The 18,522-nt window shown below is 47.2% G+C and overlaps 1 protein-coding gene across 1 annotated transcript; it reads left to right on the forward strand.

Annotated features, from left to right (window-relative positions):
• The first annotated feature begins 3,992 nt into the window (after positions 1-3,992).
• Positions 3,993-17,784, forward strand: LOC106639392 (uncharacterized). The gene is made up of 2 exons (XM_014353002.2): positions 3,993-4,557; positions 15,756-17,784. The coding sequence occupies exon 2, from the start codon at positions 15,776-15,778 to the stop codon at positions 17,258-17,260; it is 1,485 nt and encodes a 494-aa protein (XP_014208488.2). The 5' UTR covers positions 3,993-4,557; positions 15,756-15,775; the 3' UTR covers positions 17,261-17,784.
• The last annotated feature ends 738 nt before the right edge of the window (positions 17,785-18,522 follow it).

Below are 18,522 nucleotides of genomic sequence, written 5' to 3' on the forward strand. Positions count from 1 at the left end.
ACCTCACCTATACACAGATACGCGCTGTATGGGCGCCAGAGAGTGCGTTTTTAGGCGCAGGCGCAGCCCAAAGGAGGGAGGGACCGAGGCAAAGTTAACAAAATTACATAAAAAAGTGAAGGTGACCCGCGTGGTGGGTGATTCATGAGGGGCTGATGCCCTCGTTGTCTGGTGTTTTCGACCAACGGCGGCGAGCTCAGGAGAGGAGACCGACACAGAGAAAGACGGAGAAAGTGAACGCTTCGCCTCTTCTCTCTCTCTCTCGTCCGTTGCGTTTCTTTGTTGTTCGCGGCCAATGGGCTGTTTTGCCGAATCGATTTTCGAGGGGTCTCCTCTCCTCTTATCGCTCTCCATAAGTGGGAGAGGAATGGGAGTGAATTTTTTTATTTTTCGTTTCATCGACGCGAGTGATTATGATTATATGGTGCAGAAGCGCATATACGGGGAGAGGCAGGAAACGGACTGACTGTTCCAGGCGCTTATGCAATACATACGCGATCTAAGTGACGGGAGTACACACTGCTTTTGTTTTTGGGTTTTTCAGCGCTGTGTTTGTGTAAATCGGTAATGGGCGTGTTTTCCTTATTATCTTTTTCATTGACGTGACGTCATTTTTTTTTTTTTGTCCGAGCAATGCAAAAACAGATTCACCGAGGGCGACGAAAATAAGAGTCGCGGAAAGTTTCGGTCGGCGGGTTATAGAATATCACGAGCTCGGCGATGTGGGAATCCGAGGCGGCAAAATTTCGATGATGATTCAATAGACCCCGGGGCCCTGAGGATGATAACTCGGCTCTTTTTTTTTTTTTGTTTTTTTTTTCTTGCCCGCGATTATCGTAATTTTATGCGCGTCAAGAAGCCAAGCGATCGCATTCCGAGCGTGTGCGCGCCGCGATAAAAACTGCAGAGAGGGATCGGGAGGGAGGGAGAGGAGAGAGAAAAAAAAATAACAATTTCGGCGAATCGAGCCAATCGTCGCGAGTGAGGGACGGAGGGAGGGGGCGGATGGGAGCTCTCCGCAAAAAAAGGGAGGAGGCGGCGGCGAGGGGAGGAAGCGGCCAGGGGGGGGAGGGCCGAGAGACGTTGAACCGAGGCCCGATAAAAATAGAGCAGCAGGCGAATGTCAAGGTCAGCCTCTCGGCAGGAGAATGAGCGCTCGCTCGCTCTCGTGCGCTCGCACGTATTCGTACGTGTGCGCGTGGAGTCGCCGTGTATTATTATTATGCACCACACGTCGTATCTGTGTGTACCCGATGCTCCGATGAGAGAGGAACCCGATCTTTCGAACGATTATCGTGTGCGTGTGTGTTTTTGCACGAACACACGAAATGCAGGTGCGAACTGGCCGTTCTCGAGTTTTTTTCGAGGTGTGCTATACCTTTTTCTTTTCTTTTTTTTTTTTTTTTGAGACAGTGGAAATTGGTTTGTAGATGCAGCAGTTGATTTTTTGCGATGTGTTTTAGATTAATTGAAACATTAAATTCTAAGGCGTGGGATCTTCTGTTTCCGATCGGGAGAATAACCGGGATGAGACATACAGACGGTCCAATGTTCGAAAGGGCGATTACTTTTGACCTTGCGGATCTCAAGTGGACACAATAGGCGTTGGCCGTACGTGGCAGTGAGAGCAGCTTTTTTTTTTAGCTCACTGTATCGATGACGAATTGCAAAAATGATAATCCATGCACGGACATTTAATTCATGGGATCGAGATTACGCTAAGCGGTTCCGTCTGACTATTCATGGGGTTTTACTACTGATTTTATTTTTCCTATTCCCGCAATTTTCCGTCATCGCGGTTATCTTTGATCTCCAATGGGATATCATTTCTGGTGGTAAATTACCATCACGAGAAGCATATTAACTAATTTATTTAGCCTATTGACCAAAATATCGTGAAAATCGGCTCGATAGACCTAAAAATAGGTTTTACGAAAGAAGGAAAAACAAATTAAATTTGAATTCAATCCTTTCTTTTGAAAAAAAAGCAATGTCTTCAGCTACAATTTTAAAAACGAGAGGTAAAATTGAAAAAAAAATGGATAAACAAATAGATAAGGCGCTCTCATCGCAGCATCATGTAGCAAAGAGATGCGCTCAGCGTCGCGGCGCGGCGCAATCTAATTACACTCTCGTGTGTGCTGCAACAGCTTTCGCCGCTCCTCCACACGCGTATAACGTAACACGACTCCGGTACTTACTACCACCCGTATACAGTGCAGGATGGCAAAAGTAGTGGGGCAAAACGGAGTCGGAACACTCGGAACGTACGTTGGAGTGGGGGCGTCGAGGGAGAGAAGCCCATGGGAGTGGGAGAGGAGACAAAGAATACACGGCACGCGGGGGCCCCTATTCTCGTTTAATTTTATTACGCGATATATACACAGCACGTACGTATGTGTGTATACGTTGTTTGCACGCACCTCCAAAGGGACGGAGATACAGAGATATACGAGGGCCGTCGTCTCGGGATACAAATGTATACTACGTTGCAGGTGAAGCGATATCTCGCGCTCCTCCTCTTTTTTTTTTTTTTTATTTGGACGCTTCTCCTTCTTCTTTCGAGAGTTTGGTTGCTCTTGAACTTGAAAACCCGAGTTTGTTGACTCGTTTTTTTTTTTTTGAGCAAACGAACCGATACGCGCCGTATATGATGAAACACGAGGGGAACGTTGAGCAAGTCGCTTTCGGGGGGTCGAGTGGAATTTTCCAGCCGAGCGGGTACATTAGGGGACGACGTCCTTTAATCTACGATTTTGATTGCACAGAGCACCGTCTTTTCAGCGTCAGTGGGTAATTTTTCCCCGATGACTCAGCATGTACCGTCCAATAGTGTAAAGTGCACACATTCAGATATCACATTTGTACGCGCGGGTCGAGCGAGGGAAGAAATCAGCGTTTTCGGAATAGCCGGTCGTCCAATCGGTCATCGTACCTAAAATCGGAATACCAGGAAAACGAGATACCAACTGGCTCGTATCGCTCCGCGTGCACGTATTTTTACGTTTCTCGAAACAAGGATGCACTTATCAAACAATTACAAAACGCTGACCAACCAGTTTATTAAGACTCCGTCTTTTTTTGACCCGATTGCTCTACAATGTAAAACGCGTATCTACGTTTATACCATCGGGTAAATTTAAAATATGACACATCGACCGAAAGTAGAGTCACTTTGATGGTCGTGAAATTCGCGCCGGAAGCCGGACAACAAAGCCGTTTTGCGATCGATCGAAAAATCTCGGCACGCCCGAACAAAAACACCCACGCACGATCGAGAAGAAAAACGGCCAATTACCTGTTTGGCCCATCTGCAATGACACCCCATAGTCGTCAAATTGTACAAAACTTGAAACTTGCACTTATATTTATACGTGCCTTTTTTTTATGCATAAAATAGCAACAAGAAATAAAAGGTCACTCTCTCCACCCCTTTTTTCTGACTCAACATATGGAAGAGGAAAAAAAAAAAAAAAAGGCAAGATATAATATATTACAGCAGCCACAACAAAATGCCACGAAAAGGCACAGAGAGTGGGGCAGAGAGACAAGCGCATAATGAGCATATGCGTGTAAATGTACACAGCAACGAAACAAGGAGCGAGAGAGAGCGAGGGGGAGGGCGCCTCGATAATAAAGCTCGCATAAACTTCCCCCGGAACGTGGCTCCGACTCCCCACTTGTGTACACTCGCGGCTCGACTAACGGAGCGAGGAGGAGGAGGAGGAGGAGGTGGTGGTGCAGACAGCCGAAGGAGAGCGTGGAGGCGCGCGCTCGAGACACCGCTCGCGAGGGAAGAGGAAGGAGCGACGGTATAGAAAGAGAGAGGAGTCGGATCGGGCGACATTGGGGCCGACGGCACACACACACACACGCACGCGCGCGCGCCAGGAGAAAGAAAGAGAGACGGGTAGTGAGCGGGCTCTCTCTCTCTCTCGCTACTAGTGTGTGCTTCGTACTGTCCGTGAACACAGTCAGTCTGCAGCGCGACGTCCTCACGAGTGGACGCCGATTACAGTTCGATCGAGCTCTTTGAATTGAGACGGTGTACGACTTGCGCTTCTTGCGTACTGCACATTGCATTAGTCGCTCTTGGTCGGCGCAGCTTGCAGGTCTTGCTATAGCGCTGAAAGCTCTTCTTGCCGCTACAAACAGTGTGACACAGTTTATTCAAGATACATATTTTGGTGAATTTTTTTTTTTTTTTCTCTTCCGTTTTCCAGTATCGTCGATCGCGTTGGAAAAATCTCACTCGAACTCGGTGTGTGATTTGCGATCGGTTCGTCCTCGTTTGGACAGTGCAAGCCCTCGTTTGCTTGGAAAACAAAAAAAATAATTTTTTTTCGTTCAGTTTTGAATATTACGTTGAAATTACATTGTGCTGGTGGACGCAAGGAAATATCGTCGTTGATCCTGGAATATTTGGTCGGCGAGTACAAGCCGACGATCGCGCGTTGGCGCTGCTTCTTTTGCCCGAGGATCGTATGACCGAGTGACCGGCAAAAGTGGATCGCAAGACTTTACCGGCTTCCTTTCTACAGGAACCTTTCAAAATTGGTGAGTTTTTCCCACTTTTTTTTTTTTTTTTTTTTTTTTTTTTTTTTTTATAAAAAAAAGCAACCAACCCGAATATTAATTTTCGCGCCACAGAAAAAAAATCTACCTCTGCTCTCTATGGAAAAAAAAAAAAAAAAAAAAAAAAACAGATTCAGCGCAAAAATCACTGCAGTAAATCTCGCGACTAGTCGCGTGGGGTGACGCGTGTCGTATGCATTAACCTACTGCACGAGAGCCGGCATCGATCGTGTGTACAAATGCCTATATCATCATCATCATCATCATCATCACCCAAAGGGGGAAAATCCTCCTGTTTGCAAAAGAGCCACAGCTCGCATTTCTTCTGACGCAAACGCGCGGTGATGCATCCTTAGGACACGATGGTGGTTTTTTTTTTTTTTTTTTCCTACAATTGCATCATCGGCCGAGCTTGCGCGCGTTCGGAAGTCGGTGTTAGAGGAACGTAAAAATATACGCGTGTCGTGTTACGAGCGAGGAGAGATAACGCGGCGAGGACTCGAGAGGAGGCTACGTGCTTGCGGTAAGAGAGAGAGAGAGAGACATGCAGAAGGTCTCTTACGCTACTTACGACACACGTATATATTAATACAAAACGTGAATTGCGCTTGTATCGGCTCTGCTGCAGCCTTGCGTCACTCGCTCGCTCCCTCGAGGTCGCGAAAACGATCGCTATTGTTATTATTGTTGCAACTATTATGATCATCGGTACTTCTCTTGCAATACTGAATTTAAGGAGCAGCGAAATTTAAACGTATACTTGTGTGTGAAGGTGTTTACGAAAATTTGGTCCCTCAGTTGTTGCCCCCTTTTTTCTTCATTCTCTGCTTCTTCTTCGGCTATTGTTAATGGGCATTGCGAACAAGGTCGGTGTCGCAGAAAAAGGAGAGAGAGAGAAAAAAAAAAGCGATCGAGGTTCTGGCGCATAAGCAGTTATACTTGTAGATGCGTATTTCTTTGCGTTTGATTTCAAAGAAAGAAAAGCTCCAGAAAATCGGGGTTACCGCGAAATAATTTCGGTGACGTTGATCGCGTGTTTGGGAATAATGACCCTCTCCTGAATAGGCTATTTCGGAATAGCCGGCGTTATCGGTCCGCGTTAAAAAAAGAAAGAAAAAAAAAAAAAAAAAAAAAAAAATACAAGTAGGTACGACACGACGTTACGTAAGAACTGTACAGCCCGATAAGCACGATCGACCCATTTTCGAGCGGATCGCTCTTTCGATGTGTCACTTAAATTTGATAAAAAGCAACACACGAGCTTACAATATATTGTATACCAAATGGACGAGCAATCGTTAGCGGTGCGAGCACGTTTTGGCTCGTTCGAATAGAAAAAAAAAAAAAGAAAAAGAAAAAAGAAAAAAAGGAGGTCGACGCGCATCGATAAATAAACCTCGCCGCTACACCAACGTGTACTTATGTATATACCCATGCTAAAGTTTACGCGATATACCTGTCTGTGTATATGTCTGTTTTGCACTTGCTAGCGCGACGAGCGGAACTATCGCTCGACATTGATCCAGATCCACGAATCCGTAAAGTAGTATCAGTGCCATTGTTGCTTCCTCCCTCTCACCCCACCCCCACGCACACTTTGTGATCGAAGGCAACTTCCTCGATTAGGTTCTTTTTTTATTTTTTTTTATTTTTTTTTTTTTATTTTTACGAGCTTAGTAGTTGTCGCGGAAAACCTTGTCCACATGTGTACCCTTGATGCTGATTCACCAGTGATACATTATGACTTAACACGATGAGCTGTCGCGTACACGTTTCGTGGAATGATAGCAAAGTAATTAGCAAAAGTAAATAGTAATAGTTCGATGACTCGATACACACCAGCATACCATAAGTGTGTCATCGTTTAGTATTACGATGCTCCAGAGAAAGAGATGGGCATATATGTATGTATGTGTGTAGGCTTAATGGACCATGGACACCAAAATAGCGTGGCACAAAAGAACCCTGACGCATGTCGTACAGCCGTATATATATATATATAGATATTCCCCATGTACATGTAAATACAACCCAGTTATGCCGTAATCTTGGTGTGTACACCGCATTTTCGTAACAATCGTCGACTCCACAGATAAGATAATTACCCCATCACCGACTCATACTTTCAAGTATATAATAGAATACACACGCTTGCACGGGCATTAGATTTCCAACAACTCTACATATTATTTCAACGCGCCGAAGATGTATCTCCTCTCTTATCCCTTCGTCCGTTTATCGGCTAGTACATGCGCAATTATTAATTTTGACATCACCATCCCTAGATGGTAATCAAGAGCAGATCTAGCGACACTCAAATGAGTTAGTAATATTGTCATTACTCCGATTGATAATTAAAATGACGAACGACATTATTAACTATTATTGGGGGTCCCTCTGTCAGACAGAAAAATCCAGTTTCGTCCACTGTGCCTGCACATTCGTGCAGCGATCAACCCAGCACCAAAGTACATATAAATATATATATATACATGGTAAAGTAGCAATAGTGGTAAAGTGACTTATAAACTCGTGGGTGCGTGCATGTATAGCAACGGAGCACGTGGCGGCGATCGATCGCGATCCTTGAAACGGTACTGCGCTTCTTCCCCCCCCCCCCTTCGCTCCTATTGGCGATCGCACGCGCACAGCCGCATACACATACGTACGTGTATATATATTATATATACAAGCGGGGCGAGAAAAGTGGGCCACGGCCTAATTTGCAGAAACTCGTGTGCCGTGTCTCTCGCTGCTTTTTTTGCGCTCGCTCGGTTGCGCGCGCGTGTATTACTCGATAGCGGGTATTGTATATGGACGGATGATATAAGCGAGAAGTGGGTTACGTCGCTGTGCCGGTGTATTACACTGTGTGGGTATATAGTATGTACGTATATATATCTATATATATATATGTAGGTATAGGAGGCGAAGGGCAAACAACGAGAGACAAAGATGTCGAGGATGTGTTGGCACTCGTTTGTATATATACATACATGTAAAATACCTTATGCAGCAATAAATAAATATACCTATAGACATACGTACGTGGCCCACTTTGCCCCCGCATATAAACGAACGACTTGCACTTGGCGCTATATAATATCTCGGCACGTGTATATATGTACACAATGCTCTATCGGGCGCAATGTCAGTGGAGCAAAACTGCAGCCGCGTTGTATATGTATAAGATATACTTGTATACACGGCAGTCGGCTCGATTCGCCTCCAACAACAGGTGTCACGGATGAATAGGCCGATTAATCTCGGCCGTCTGATGGTCGAGAGCACCGCGTTTATCGGGACGCCACTTTATGATTGACCTATATAATTATACCGATACCGAGATACTTTATAGGCGTGGTGGTAAATAAATACAAGTGGGAGGACTGGGGTGAAAATACTCTTGGGAGGGTGTCGGAACGCAAATAGATCGTGCACGTATCGACGTTCCACGAGCTGGGTTGTGTCAAGGGAAACGGAGATATAATTATATGGTTTGCCTCTCGCCAACACGGAATTCATAGTCATAATACCGATCAATGAAACTGTATCGTAGATGTATACTTACGCGTATAGGCCCATTGGAAATAGCGTGCAACAGGTTGTTGCAAACGGCCGCTCGGAATAATCTCGCCCCGATAGCTTTCAAGGACGACTCGCTCCGAAACAACCGTCCTCCCATAATGTGGTATTATGTACATCGTTACGTACACACGTGTATGTGTATCTATTTGCAGTTTTACAGCTACACGGTCCCTCTCTCGGCCCCTAGCGCGTAGTTTACCGTTTCTTTTTTCATTAGACGGAATAGGTACACAGGCAAGAGATCGCGGCTAACGGTTCCACGGAAGATCCAACGCCGTATGGATTTTTCGGTTCCGTGTACCGGCACGCGCTTACGTATTCTAAAATGTCTGTACACACATATATATAATATCTACCACGTATAACGTAACTATACAAGCGCGATAGGCCCGTACATAAACCGGTAAGAGGCCTCACATGCGCGTACACACACACACAAAACTGTACCCGTACGGTTTACGAGCCCATTCATTGACCTTCATCCGGCTCTCGGGTAACGTGTATTATACACTCCGCTAGAAAGTATAACAACCCCCCTCTCGCCTCTCTACGCCGTGCCGCACTTGCTATCGTTACAGTTTTCGTGCCGATAATCGTTGCCTCGCCAACATCCATGAACCGATGAATTTACATTTTCTTTCTTTCTTTGCTATAAAAACAACGTACATCGCTCTTGTGCAACCTTTTCTCGTTGTCTCGTGCTATTTTTCTTTTTTTTTTTTTTCCCCTCCGTCGCCATCAAATAGTTGCACTTTACGACTCAGCCCCCTGTCGCCGATCGATATAGCCCAACCCCCTTTGAAACGCGTACGCGAGAGCCGTGAAAAATCAATCGGCTTTGCTCCGACGCCACGTATATACTTATAGCGCTTTCAGGTCTCGCGAAGCCTTTCTTTTATCGTGTACGCGTGTATACATATATATATAAGTACGCGTGTGCGAGCGAGCGGCCGCGAAATCGCGTAACTCGGCCACTGCCACTGTGCGCGCCACTCCGAGCTCTCTGTATTACATGTATAACACAAGTGCACCGTTGTAGGTACACATAAGCCGTGACACTTTTGCACCGCTCGCAGATCCTTCACCCTCTCGTATTTTTTATTCATCCCCTCCGATGCTACATACTTTTTGCTTCGTGTACCTGTAACGTCATATTGTACGACCTACTCGTCCGTTTGTTGTGTTTCGGAGGTGATGATTATTTATGAACTACAAGCGTGACTAAGCACGCGTTTGCGCGATGATTATCACATTGGTACATAACGCGCCTCGTTGGAATTTAAATATTGATCGTGACCCACGAAGGAGGAAGATAAGAAAAGCACCGTAACAGTAGACCGATGAGAAATATTATGGAAAAAAAAAAAAAAAAAACATACCGATCGTGTCACGTGTGACGTTGTTTTTCGCCTTTTATTTATCGATTTGCGAACGAAAAAGCACACGTATAGTGAAAAACATTTGCAGTTGATGCGCAAACGGGCATGCAAATCCAATAAAGAGCTCGTGCCAATTAGAAGCACATGACACATCGGAGGGAAAGAGCCACGTGCTCCATTAGACCAGTGTCGGGCGCACACGTGCCACTTTACACGTGAGCCGGGGTCTATACGTTTTTCTCCTTCCTTTAGTACGAAGTTGACGCAACTATACATGTTACGGTCCCTCCAGCTACTGTTCCGTCATCGTTTTCCTCTCTCGAGTTGCCCCCTCTTCCGCTAAACGCCTTCTTTCCACCTGGGCTCGACGTGTTGTGTATACCCACATTACACGCCGCGCAACATCTCGAGCCGCGGCTGCCTATAGGGGACCCGTTAGCCGTCCCATTATCCTGGAAGTGGAGACGCGCCAGCCGAATTCTTGCCTCCAACGGTTAATTAAAGCCCCTCTCTCCCGCTCCTCGGCCTCGATATCGAAATCTCGAGCTGGTGGGTAATACGCCTCGTGTGTGTTTACGCATGTGTACGAAAATCGTTAACGTGTGCCATGAGTAAAAAAAAAACTCAATGTATAACAGTGTATATCGAGTTGTTTCGGCAAACGACTTCTTTTGTGTGTGTGTCTATCTGCTCGTGCGGTGATTATTAATATTAACTAGAGCGAGTAAAGTACACATAGATAACGCATGTATATCACAGCGTTCAAACCACGCATAATAGATTGGTTCTTTTTTTTTTTTTTTTTTTTTTTTTTTTTTTTTTTCTTGCGGATATCATAAGTTTGCTTCAAATCCCAATTAGCCCGTTAATCATATATGTATCACTCGTGATCGAAGCGACGGATAAACTTACAGGGTTACGCAAGAGTAATCAGTGAGATAATAATACCGGCCACACACACATACGTGGAAAATGTTACGTATGTACAATATACGTGTATACCCACGAGCGCTTCATTGCCGATGCGATCGATCAATCGTGGAAACTTTGACACAAAGTGATTGTTGTTGTCCCTCGTCTATACTTGTACAATATACATTTTATTGAGCAGTCGCTCCAAGTGGCAAGTATAAAAATAAATGTAAGGCGATTAAGGACTCATCTTATTTCACGTCTCCAGCAACGTGTGATTATACTTTGAAGCAAAACACGCGTTGAAAAAAAAAAAAAAAAAAGTTGCGACTCGACACTTTTTGCGCAACCGGCGCGATAAGTCACGCGCCAAAACGACGAGCACGTGCAGCGTACTCGCGTGTCGGGAACGAAAAACCTTATAGTACACTTGGTGTGGACCGAAATGCGCCCGCGTTATCGCTTTTATATTACACATGTACACTCGGCTATTGTACCCACATGAATTATAGTCACAAAAGTCAGGCATCGTTCAGTCATGTATATACGTACTGTTAAATCATTAGTTAGGTATAGGTGGTACGCCTCGTGTGATGGTTAGTCAGCAGCTCTTGTGAAAAAAAAGAAAAAAAAAAAACTCATCCGACGAGGACAATGGACAATATACCCACGGAGGAGGGAGAGGGAGTTCTATTGTCGTTCCGAGCGTTATCGAGCTAGCCTTGACAAGTCCCCGTATATATACACGTAACGCGAGGTCAACGGTCCGTGTACCATGTACCGTATACATGTGTGTAACACGCAACGGCCAGCCGAGAGATAGAAGAGTACAGTAGCGAGGATAAATTGAATAATCATCCGCGAGAGATCATCGCGCCAACGCCCCCCTCCTCCTCCTCCTCCTGGTATACACAATTGGTACAACGTACCCGTAGTCGGGTGGCCATTACCCAGCGCGCACTTGTACGCCCTTATCGTCGGTTGTTATCGCGTCTGGAAGAATCGAAGCTCGCGCGGAGCTGTCCGGTTATATATATCGACCTAATCGATGTATCGACTATCACGGAGACATATTGTTCTCTCCATTATCCGACTTACAGCTTCCACACTTGGTTTCTCCGATTGGAAACAGCTTTACATTTCCCTCATTTTAGGAAAACGTGAGCTAAAAAGTAATTCTGTAATAACGTCCACGTATCTGTATGATATTGTGTATCGCGCGTTATCTCTTTTCATCGTTATCAGGCTCTCTGTTTAGCTCCCCCGTGTAAAAACATAAATACAAGCTGAGAGCCGCGTGCTCGGTTACACAATAGTTTTCAACGTGCGCAGGTATACGTGTGTGTATATTTGCACGAGGAGGGGGGGGGGGGAGAAAAAAAAATTGTGCGCGAAAAATAGCAAACACACAGCACCGGCACCACGTGTTGCTGTGTCGCAATTGCGCAACCCCGACACACGTACCTATACCCCGTCGCTCATGATGCACGTGTCCCCGAAGAATTTCAGACGCGCCAAACGTGATCGCTCCGCGGAATATAATCGGCGAGTATTGGAACGTTACACAATAAAGTGACACGTGCATGCATACTTGTAGGTACGTTGTTTCCCTGTACAATACGACGCGGCTATTGAATATAGGAAAAGCCTTGCTTGACTATAGTCACGTGTTTACAACGTATGACGATTTTTATGTCCATTCGCACGCTCGTTGGAAGTTGTTTTTTTTTTTTTTTTTTGCTTCCTCGTTACACACCGTGGCGTGACAAATCGGGAGGTCAAACAGTACAGCCGATGCCCGACAACGCGATCGATTTGCAAAATAAACGGCCTCTGAATGATGTCGATGCCGCAAACGGAGAAGGTTCCTTTCGACGTTTTACGCAATGCCATTCGATCGAACGATGTTGAGGAAAAAAAAAAAAAAAAGAATCAATTCACCCCGTCCAACACGCTGAAAAGTACAGTAGCAGTTGTATAATACTTTAACACATAGCCCGCGCGTTCGTAAAACGGAGTATGGGCAAAGGAAAAAGAGACTCGTAACCACCGAGCCAATTAGCCACACCGACCGGAGCCGGAGTGTATATAGGCTGGCCGTAGGAAAACGTGCCGGGAAAAACTAGGCTGTCGAAGGAAGGAGGGTGGGCGACACGAGCTGGTGGGCGGCGGAGGAAAAGCTTGGAGAGCTGCGCGAAGAAAAACGTGCCGCGAGAACTCGCGTAATATATACCTATACGTCCCATTCGCTTAGTAGGCCGAGTCAAGCGAGCGCATTGGCATTATTACACGTTGTGTGTGTATGTACGCGTCTGTTGTGTCACGCGGCCGCCGTTTCTTCCTCGCTTATATATATACACACACAACACATAATACATACTCACGCGCGTCATCCGATATATCGTAGCTAGATTTTTCTTTCCTCCTTCTGATGATGCCGATCTATCCTAGTTTTTCCTACATGTGTGCTGTGACTTATCGATCGATCGGCATTTCAGCGCCAAGCTTGCAGTGATACGCAGTGCGCTCACGCTTCGCCGACACGTGACGAAGCTCCGGCTGGGTCGTGTACGTGCGTGCACGTGTGCCACTCGCGGTGTTTACATCCCCCACCCTTGCGTACAATATTCCGATTACAAAGTGTAATGCATCTCGGCGTATCGTCGCGGTGATCTTTGTTTGCTTTTTTTTTTTTTTTTTTTTTTTTCAATGTAGTAGGTATCTTCGATCTACGCACACGGAGTCTCTCTGGCAACGACGTTGTTCCGGAGGCGTGCTCCCTCGACGCCGCTTATCTCTCTCTCTACTCGCAATAGCGCGATACAGTTACGCAATGGTTGGCCAAAGACAGAAAAACAAAAAATCTTCTAATCTGTGGGTCGTGTCGCGCGATCGATCGACGCCCCTTCGTGAATATTAGTGTAGCAGAGTGACGCGTATATATATATATATATATATATATATATATATATATATATCATGGGGGGATATATCTTGTGCCCAAAAACAAAGTATACCTTAGGCATACATACACCACCGCCATAAAATTGCCCGAGCTCGTCTTTGAGGTCGCGTGTCGGGCGGAAGCTTCGAGGCGCGTGACTCACGGGCCGGTCCCCTTTTGCAGCTTTTGCACTTACTCACCGCGTCACTTGCCGCGTACGAAAAAGCTCCCCTGGCTCCCGGATTCCTGGCGCCTGCCTGTGCGTGAAAACCAGAGCGATCCGAGGAAGCTCGACTATTGGTTTGTTTTTTTTTTTTTTTTTTTCTTTTCTTTTTTCATCATGACTCACACGTCGGGGCTGGATAATTGCCGCAGCGGTGCGGTTGAAAAAAAGCTCGCGTGCGCCGAGAGATCGATATTGAGGTACTATTCATCGATTTCACAGGAGGTAGAAGAAAAAAAAGGTGCCTTCCTCAGGGGGGAAAATAAATAAATAAAACTCAAAAGGCAGCGTCACGTGTACGCGCTCTGCATAATCGCGAGGTGATGCACGTGTCTCCGCGAGCACATGTCGTCACAATCGTCGACCGATGCGCGCAATACGAGTACTCATACATGCACAGCACTTTGTTTGCTCAGCGAAATTATGTGAACAGTAGTAGCACCGCTCGGCATCGATTTTCAATATCGCGCTGCGGAACGCTCGGCTAAACAATACCCGTCACCCGTTTCGCCACATGGTGCAACCTGCACCGGCTTTTGGATTTCAATGCCAAGCGGGGCATTACGAATTCTGGAGGCAAGGGCCCGTTACTCTTACCGGTGTAGGCCATGGTCCATTATACGTCGCGTGTACACACATTTGCAGTGACATAACGCCCCGTACGTGCAGTACTCAGCCGAGAAAGCATACATTGGCTTATTACATGCTCGGTAAAGCGCTTGCGAAAATTGATGGTGCCTGACGTCACCGGGTAGCCCCGTTGCGCAATATCTTCCCTTCTCTTCCATACAACAGATACACTTGAATCATCTCACGCACGCGGTATTCGGATGGTGACGTATCTAGTTTTAACAATATTTTGTGTAGATAAACCGTGCGATTATTAGATATGGATGCCTACGCCTTATGTATATGCATCCTGGTATATGGGTATTGTAAACACAGCGCGCATTGTTTATAAGCCTAAGGAATCTATGAGCACGTCGTAACGATCTATCGCGCGATTTTTTTTTCCATCCCCAACCCAGTGTGTGTTATGTCAATTTTGCAATTTGACCGATCGAGCGCATTGTGTGTTAATAATACGAGCCCGTGCGCGGATCTGTTGTATACGTTGTAGATTCTCACGGCGAAGTACGTGTATGCGTATTAGCGCTATTGTAGAGCAGGTATGCATACATATAATACTCGATGTGTATGTCGTATGGAAGAAAATTCCAAGTTTCTTACAACAACCCGATGGCGCATTGCTCAATCTCTTCTAAACATAGTTTTCCGAAGCTCGACACTCGCGGATTACCGATTAATCTCCGCGCGCTCGGGAGAAAACTAAAAATACGAGAACACGCGACTGTGGTATAGGTACAATTTTTTATTTTATTTTTTTTTTTTTTTTTTTTCAATCCAAACTCGCTCGATGGCTACGATATTTCACAACCATAAGCACACATCACGCATTATATGCTCGGACGTAATTCGCTCGATAAAGTGTTACAGCATCTCGGACAAGAGCGTCGTTCTTCTTCTTGGCAGAGCGTGTGCTCCGCGGTCACGTGCACGGAGCTATGTAGCTTATTCCCACGTGCTTTCGTTGGCTATTGCGCGACGATAAACGCCAATACACTCATGATGAAGCGAAACGTGCTTACAGCTGCGCAAACCGATGATGCTTCTCGTTTCCCTCGCGGTCACTTTTTTTTTTTTTTTTGTTATTTGCTATTTCGCGCCTTTGGAATGTACACTTCCTCTTAGCGACTTTCCTTCTCTGCCATTGTTTGCACTCGTGCCACGCATTCGTGAGCAATGGAAATGAGTTTTCTTTTTTTTTTTTTTTTTTTTTTTTTTTTTTGTTTCTACAAGCCCCAATATCGATTATACCTCTAACTCGACTGCGGTTCGTTGACACGCTCGGGACTGGCACGCAAATGACGAAATTTCGAGACATCAAGAAACGCGACACATATACAAGTACACGCGAGTTTTATAAATAACACCCCCTTGCTTGGTGGGCGTCTTGGTGAGCCCAAATTTACCATACATAATTTACACAAATACGCAAACTATACGAGAGAGAGCGTTGCGCAATAATGCCGATCAATGGTGTAAAAACGTTTTTATTTCTTTGTGCTTGCAGATGTTCTGAGAAAACAAATAATGGTGGCAGAGTTCATCGCCCGGCAGAGTGGATCGCCCATAAATGGTGAGACGGCGTGTTTGAACAGCAGCGCGATGCCGGCATCCCACACGATGGCCCACGCCGGCCACGGCCACGAGGCCCATGGCCCCATGCAGCCCATGGGACACCCGTCCCACCATCAAGGCCCCATAACCATCCACCACCCCCAGCCCCAGCACCTACACCACCAACAGCACCAGCAACAACAACAGCAACACCAACAACAGCAACACCAGCAACACCAACAACAGCAACAGCAGCAGCAGCAGCAGCAGCAGCAGCAATCGCTGGGCAGTGGGGACAGTTACCCGATAGTGAACAATTGTAGCAACAGCAACGGTAGCAACGCGAGCAGCAACGGCAGCACCAGCGGCCGGGACTACGCGAGCGAGCAGTTGCGCAAGGAGTTGTTCTCGCAGCGCAAGCAGCGCGAGTTCATCCCCGACAACAAGAAGGACGACAGTTACTGGGACAGGCGCAGGCGAAACAACGAGGCGGCCAAACGGTCGCGCGAGAAGCGGCGCTTCAACGACATGGTCCTCGAGCAACGGGTCATGGAGCTCACCAAGGAGAACCACATCCTCAAGACCCAGTTGGACGCCATCCGCGAAAAGTACGGCATCTGCGGCGAGTCGGTCATAAGCGCCGAGCAAGTACTCGCCGTCATGCCAACCGAGCCCACCCTCGTCAAGCGCGCCAAGCTCCAATCCTCCACGGCCCTCCTCTACGCCCGCACCCCCAGTCCACCCGTCCACGCCTCAGTCATCCACCAGACCATCAGCAGCGCCAGCTCCGCGGCCAACGCACCCAGGGCCCGCTCGCCCCGCTCACCCGCCCAGCTCTACGCCCCCGAGACCACCGCCTACCCCGAGACCGAGAGCTTCCAGTACCCCCCGTTCACCCACCCCGCCATCGGCCACGGCTTCGACACCTCGAGCGCCCTCAACCTGTCGTCCCGCGCCGCCCGGCGCGCCCAATCGCCCTTCGAGCTCTCCTCGGGCAGTGGCGACGAGAGCGTCCAGATGGCCGGCAGCCCCACCGCGGCCCTCATCGTCAGCGCCGCCGCTGCGGCCGTCGCCGCGGTCAGCGTCAACGGGAACAGCCTGCCCCACAAGCTGAGGCACAAGTCGCGCATCCAGGACAAGGACGCGAGCGCGGCCAGCGCCCTACTGGCCCTCCAGGGTATCAAGCAGGAGCCGGCGCCGAGGGCGTCGCCACGGGCCTCGCCGCCCTGGGACAACGAGTCGGGCTCGAGCGACGAGCGGGACTCGGGGATCTCGTTGGGGGCAGAGTGGACAGGCCCGAGCGGGGTGGTGGTCGTGGGCACGCCAGAGAGCGAGCGGGAGGTGAAGAGCCGGCTGGACCGTTTGGCCAGCGAGGTGGCGACCCTGCAGAGTATGCTGCGTCAGAGCAAGGCGGCCGGTGAGGTCGGGGGTAACGGGGGCGGCTCGGGCGCGCCGTGAGGTGGTCAGCGTTGGGTCAGCGCCCGCCGACGGAGAGACATCAGACGGGGGAGCACCGAGTCGTGGTTGGCTCGGCTGGCCCCGGCAGTGGGGGTGGAGGCGTACGCCGGTGGTCCGGAGTAGTCGGGGTGCATCCAAAGACAGAGTGGCCTTCCACGTGGTGCAAACTGCCGATACGACGGATCGTTCACGCCTGCTTCCTATACAAATCTACGTACATGTATATTCACGTGGCGGGGCTCTCGGGCTTGGTACAGTGGAATCCCGTGCTTCACTTCTTATACGCGTACGCATATATTATACACACATACCCATGTGGCGACGACGCGAAGAGTGGGGCAGGACAATTTTGCTAAATATTATTCTGTGATAAGGATTCCAGCGCCTCGCTTCGGCCCGGGACTAGCTCCTTCACTTTTTGTATAAATTATTGTTAACATTTCTATTACTACTACTATTGCTATTGCTATCATTACATATGGAAGTATATATATATATACATGTACATACACACAGACACGTATATATATATATATATTATCAATCAACATATACAATATTGTAACTATATGCATATAAAAATTGTACGCTGTAACGTGCAGATCGTCGGCAACTGGACAAGAGTACATATACATACACATATATATTTATATATTGTTGCATAAATACGTAATAGTACAACGTATGGCGTTTCTTATATCACATACATATACATTATAGTTTATCGAGCTTATACGTCTTAAGCGCCGTCCTGTTTACTTAAACCTGTGGGACTCAACACGCAAATTTTTTTCCTCCCCCCCCCCCCTTTGCTCTTGTTACTTTGGCCGACGCGCGAAAACTCAAAGGTGACGATGATGCTTTATGATTAGCCTGTGTATACACCCAAGTAAGAAAGAGGAGCCGATCGCTATGAAATTTTTCCCGTGTATGAAAAATGACGCAACCCACACACGCGTACCATCATCGTCATGCTATCCTCACAATAAGCGCATAATAAGTATACACACCGATGTTATTTTGTAAATACCACGTAGAGCCAATATCTTTCGTAGTAGATCTTGTTTCGGTGCGATCACGTCACTAGCGTATACAATATATACACGGCTCACACCCGCGGCTGGACAAGCGTACGAAATTTATACACAGCACCCTCGATTCGTAAGGTTTTGTACACGTAATCGCGAAAAATTTGTAGTTTTTAAGTAAATTATATAAATTACGTCTTTAGCAAGTGCATAAGGAGCTTTAGAACATCTCTC

Source organism: Copidosoma floridanum, unplaced genomic scaffold (assembly GCF_036245765.1).
Source record: "Copidosoma floridanum isolate Cflo_tuat_1 unplaced genomic scaffold, Cflo_Japanese_pri ptg000032l, whole genome shotgun sequence".
NCBI classification, from domain to species: Eukaryota; Metazoa; Arthropoda; class Insecta; order Hymenoptera; family Encyrtidae; genus Copidosoma; species Copidosoma floridanum.

Coding starts and splice junctions, on each gene's coding strand:
- LOC106639392 (XM_014353002.2), top strand. CDS start 15,776: ATGGTGGCAGAGTTCATCGCCCGGCAGAGTGGATCGCCCATAAATGGT.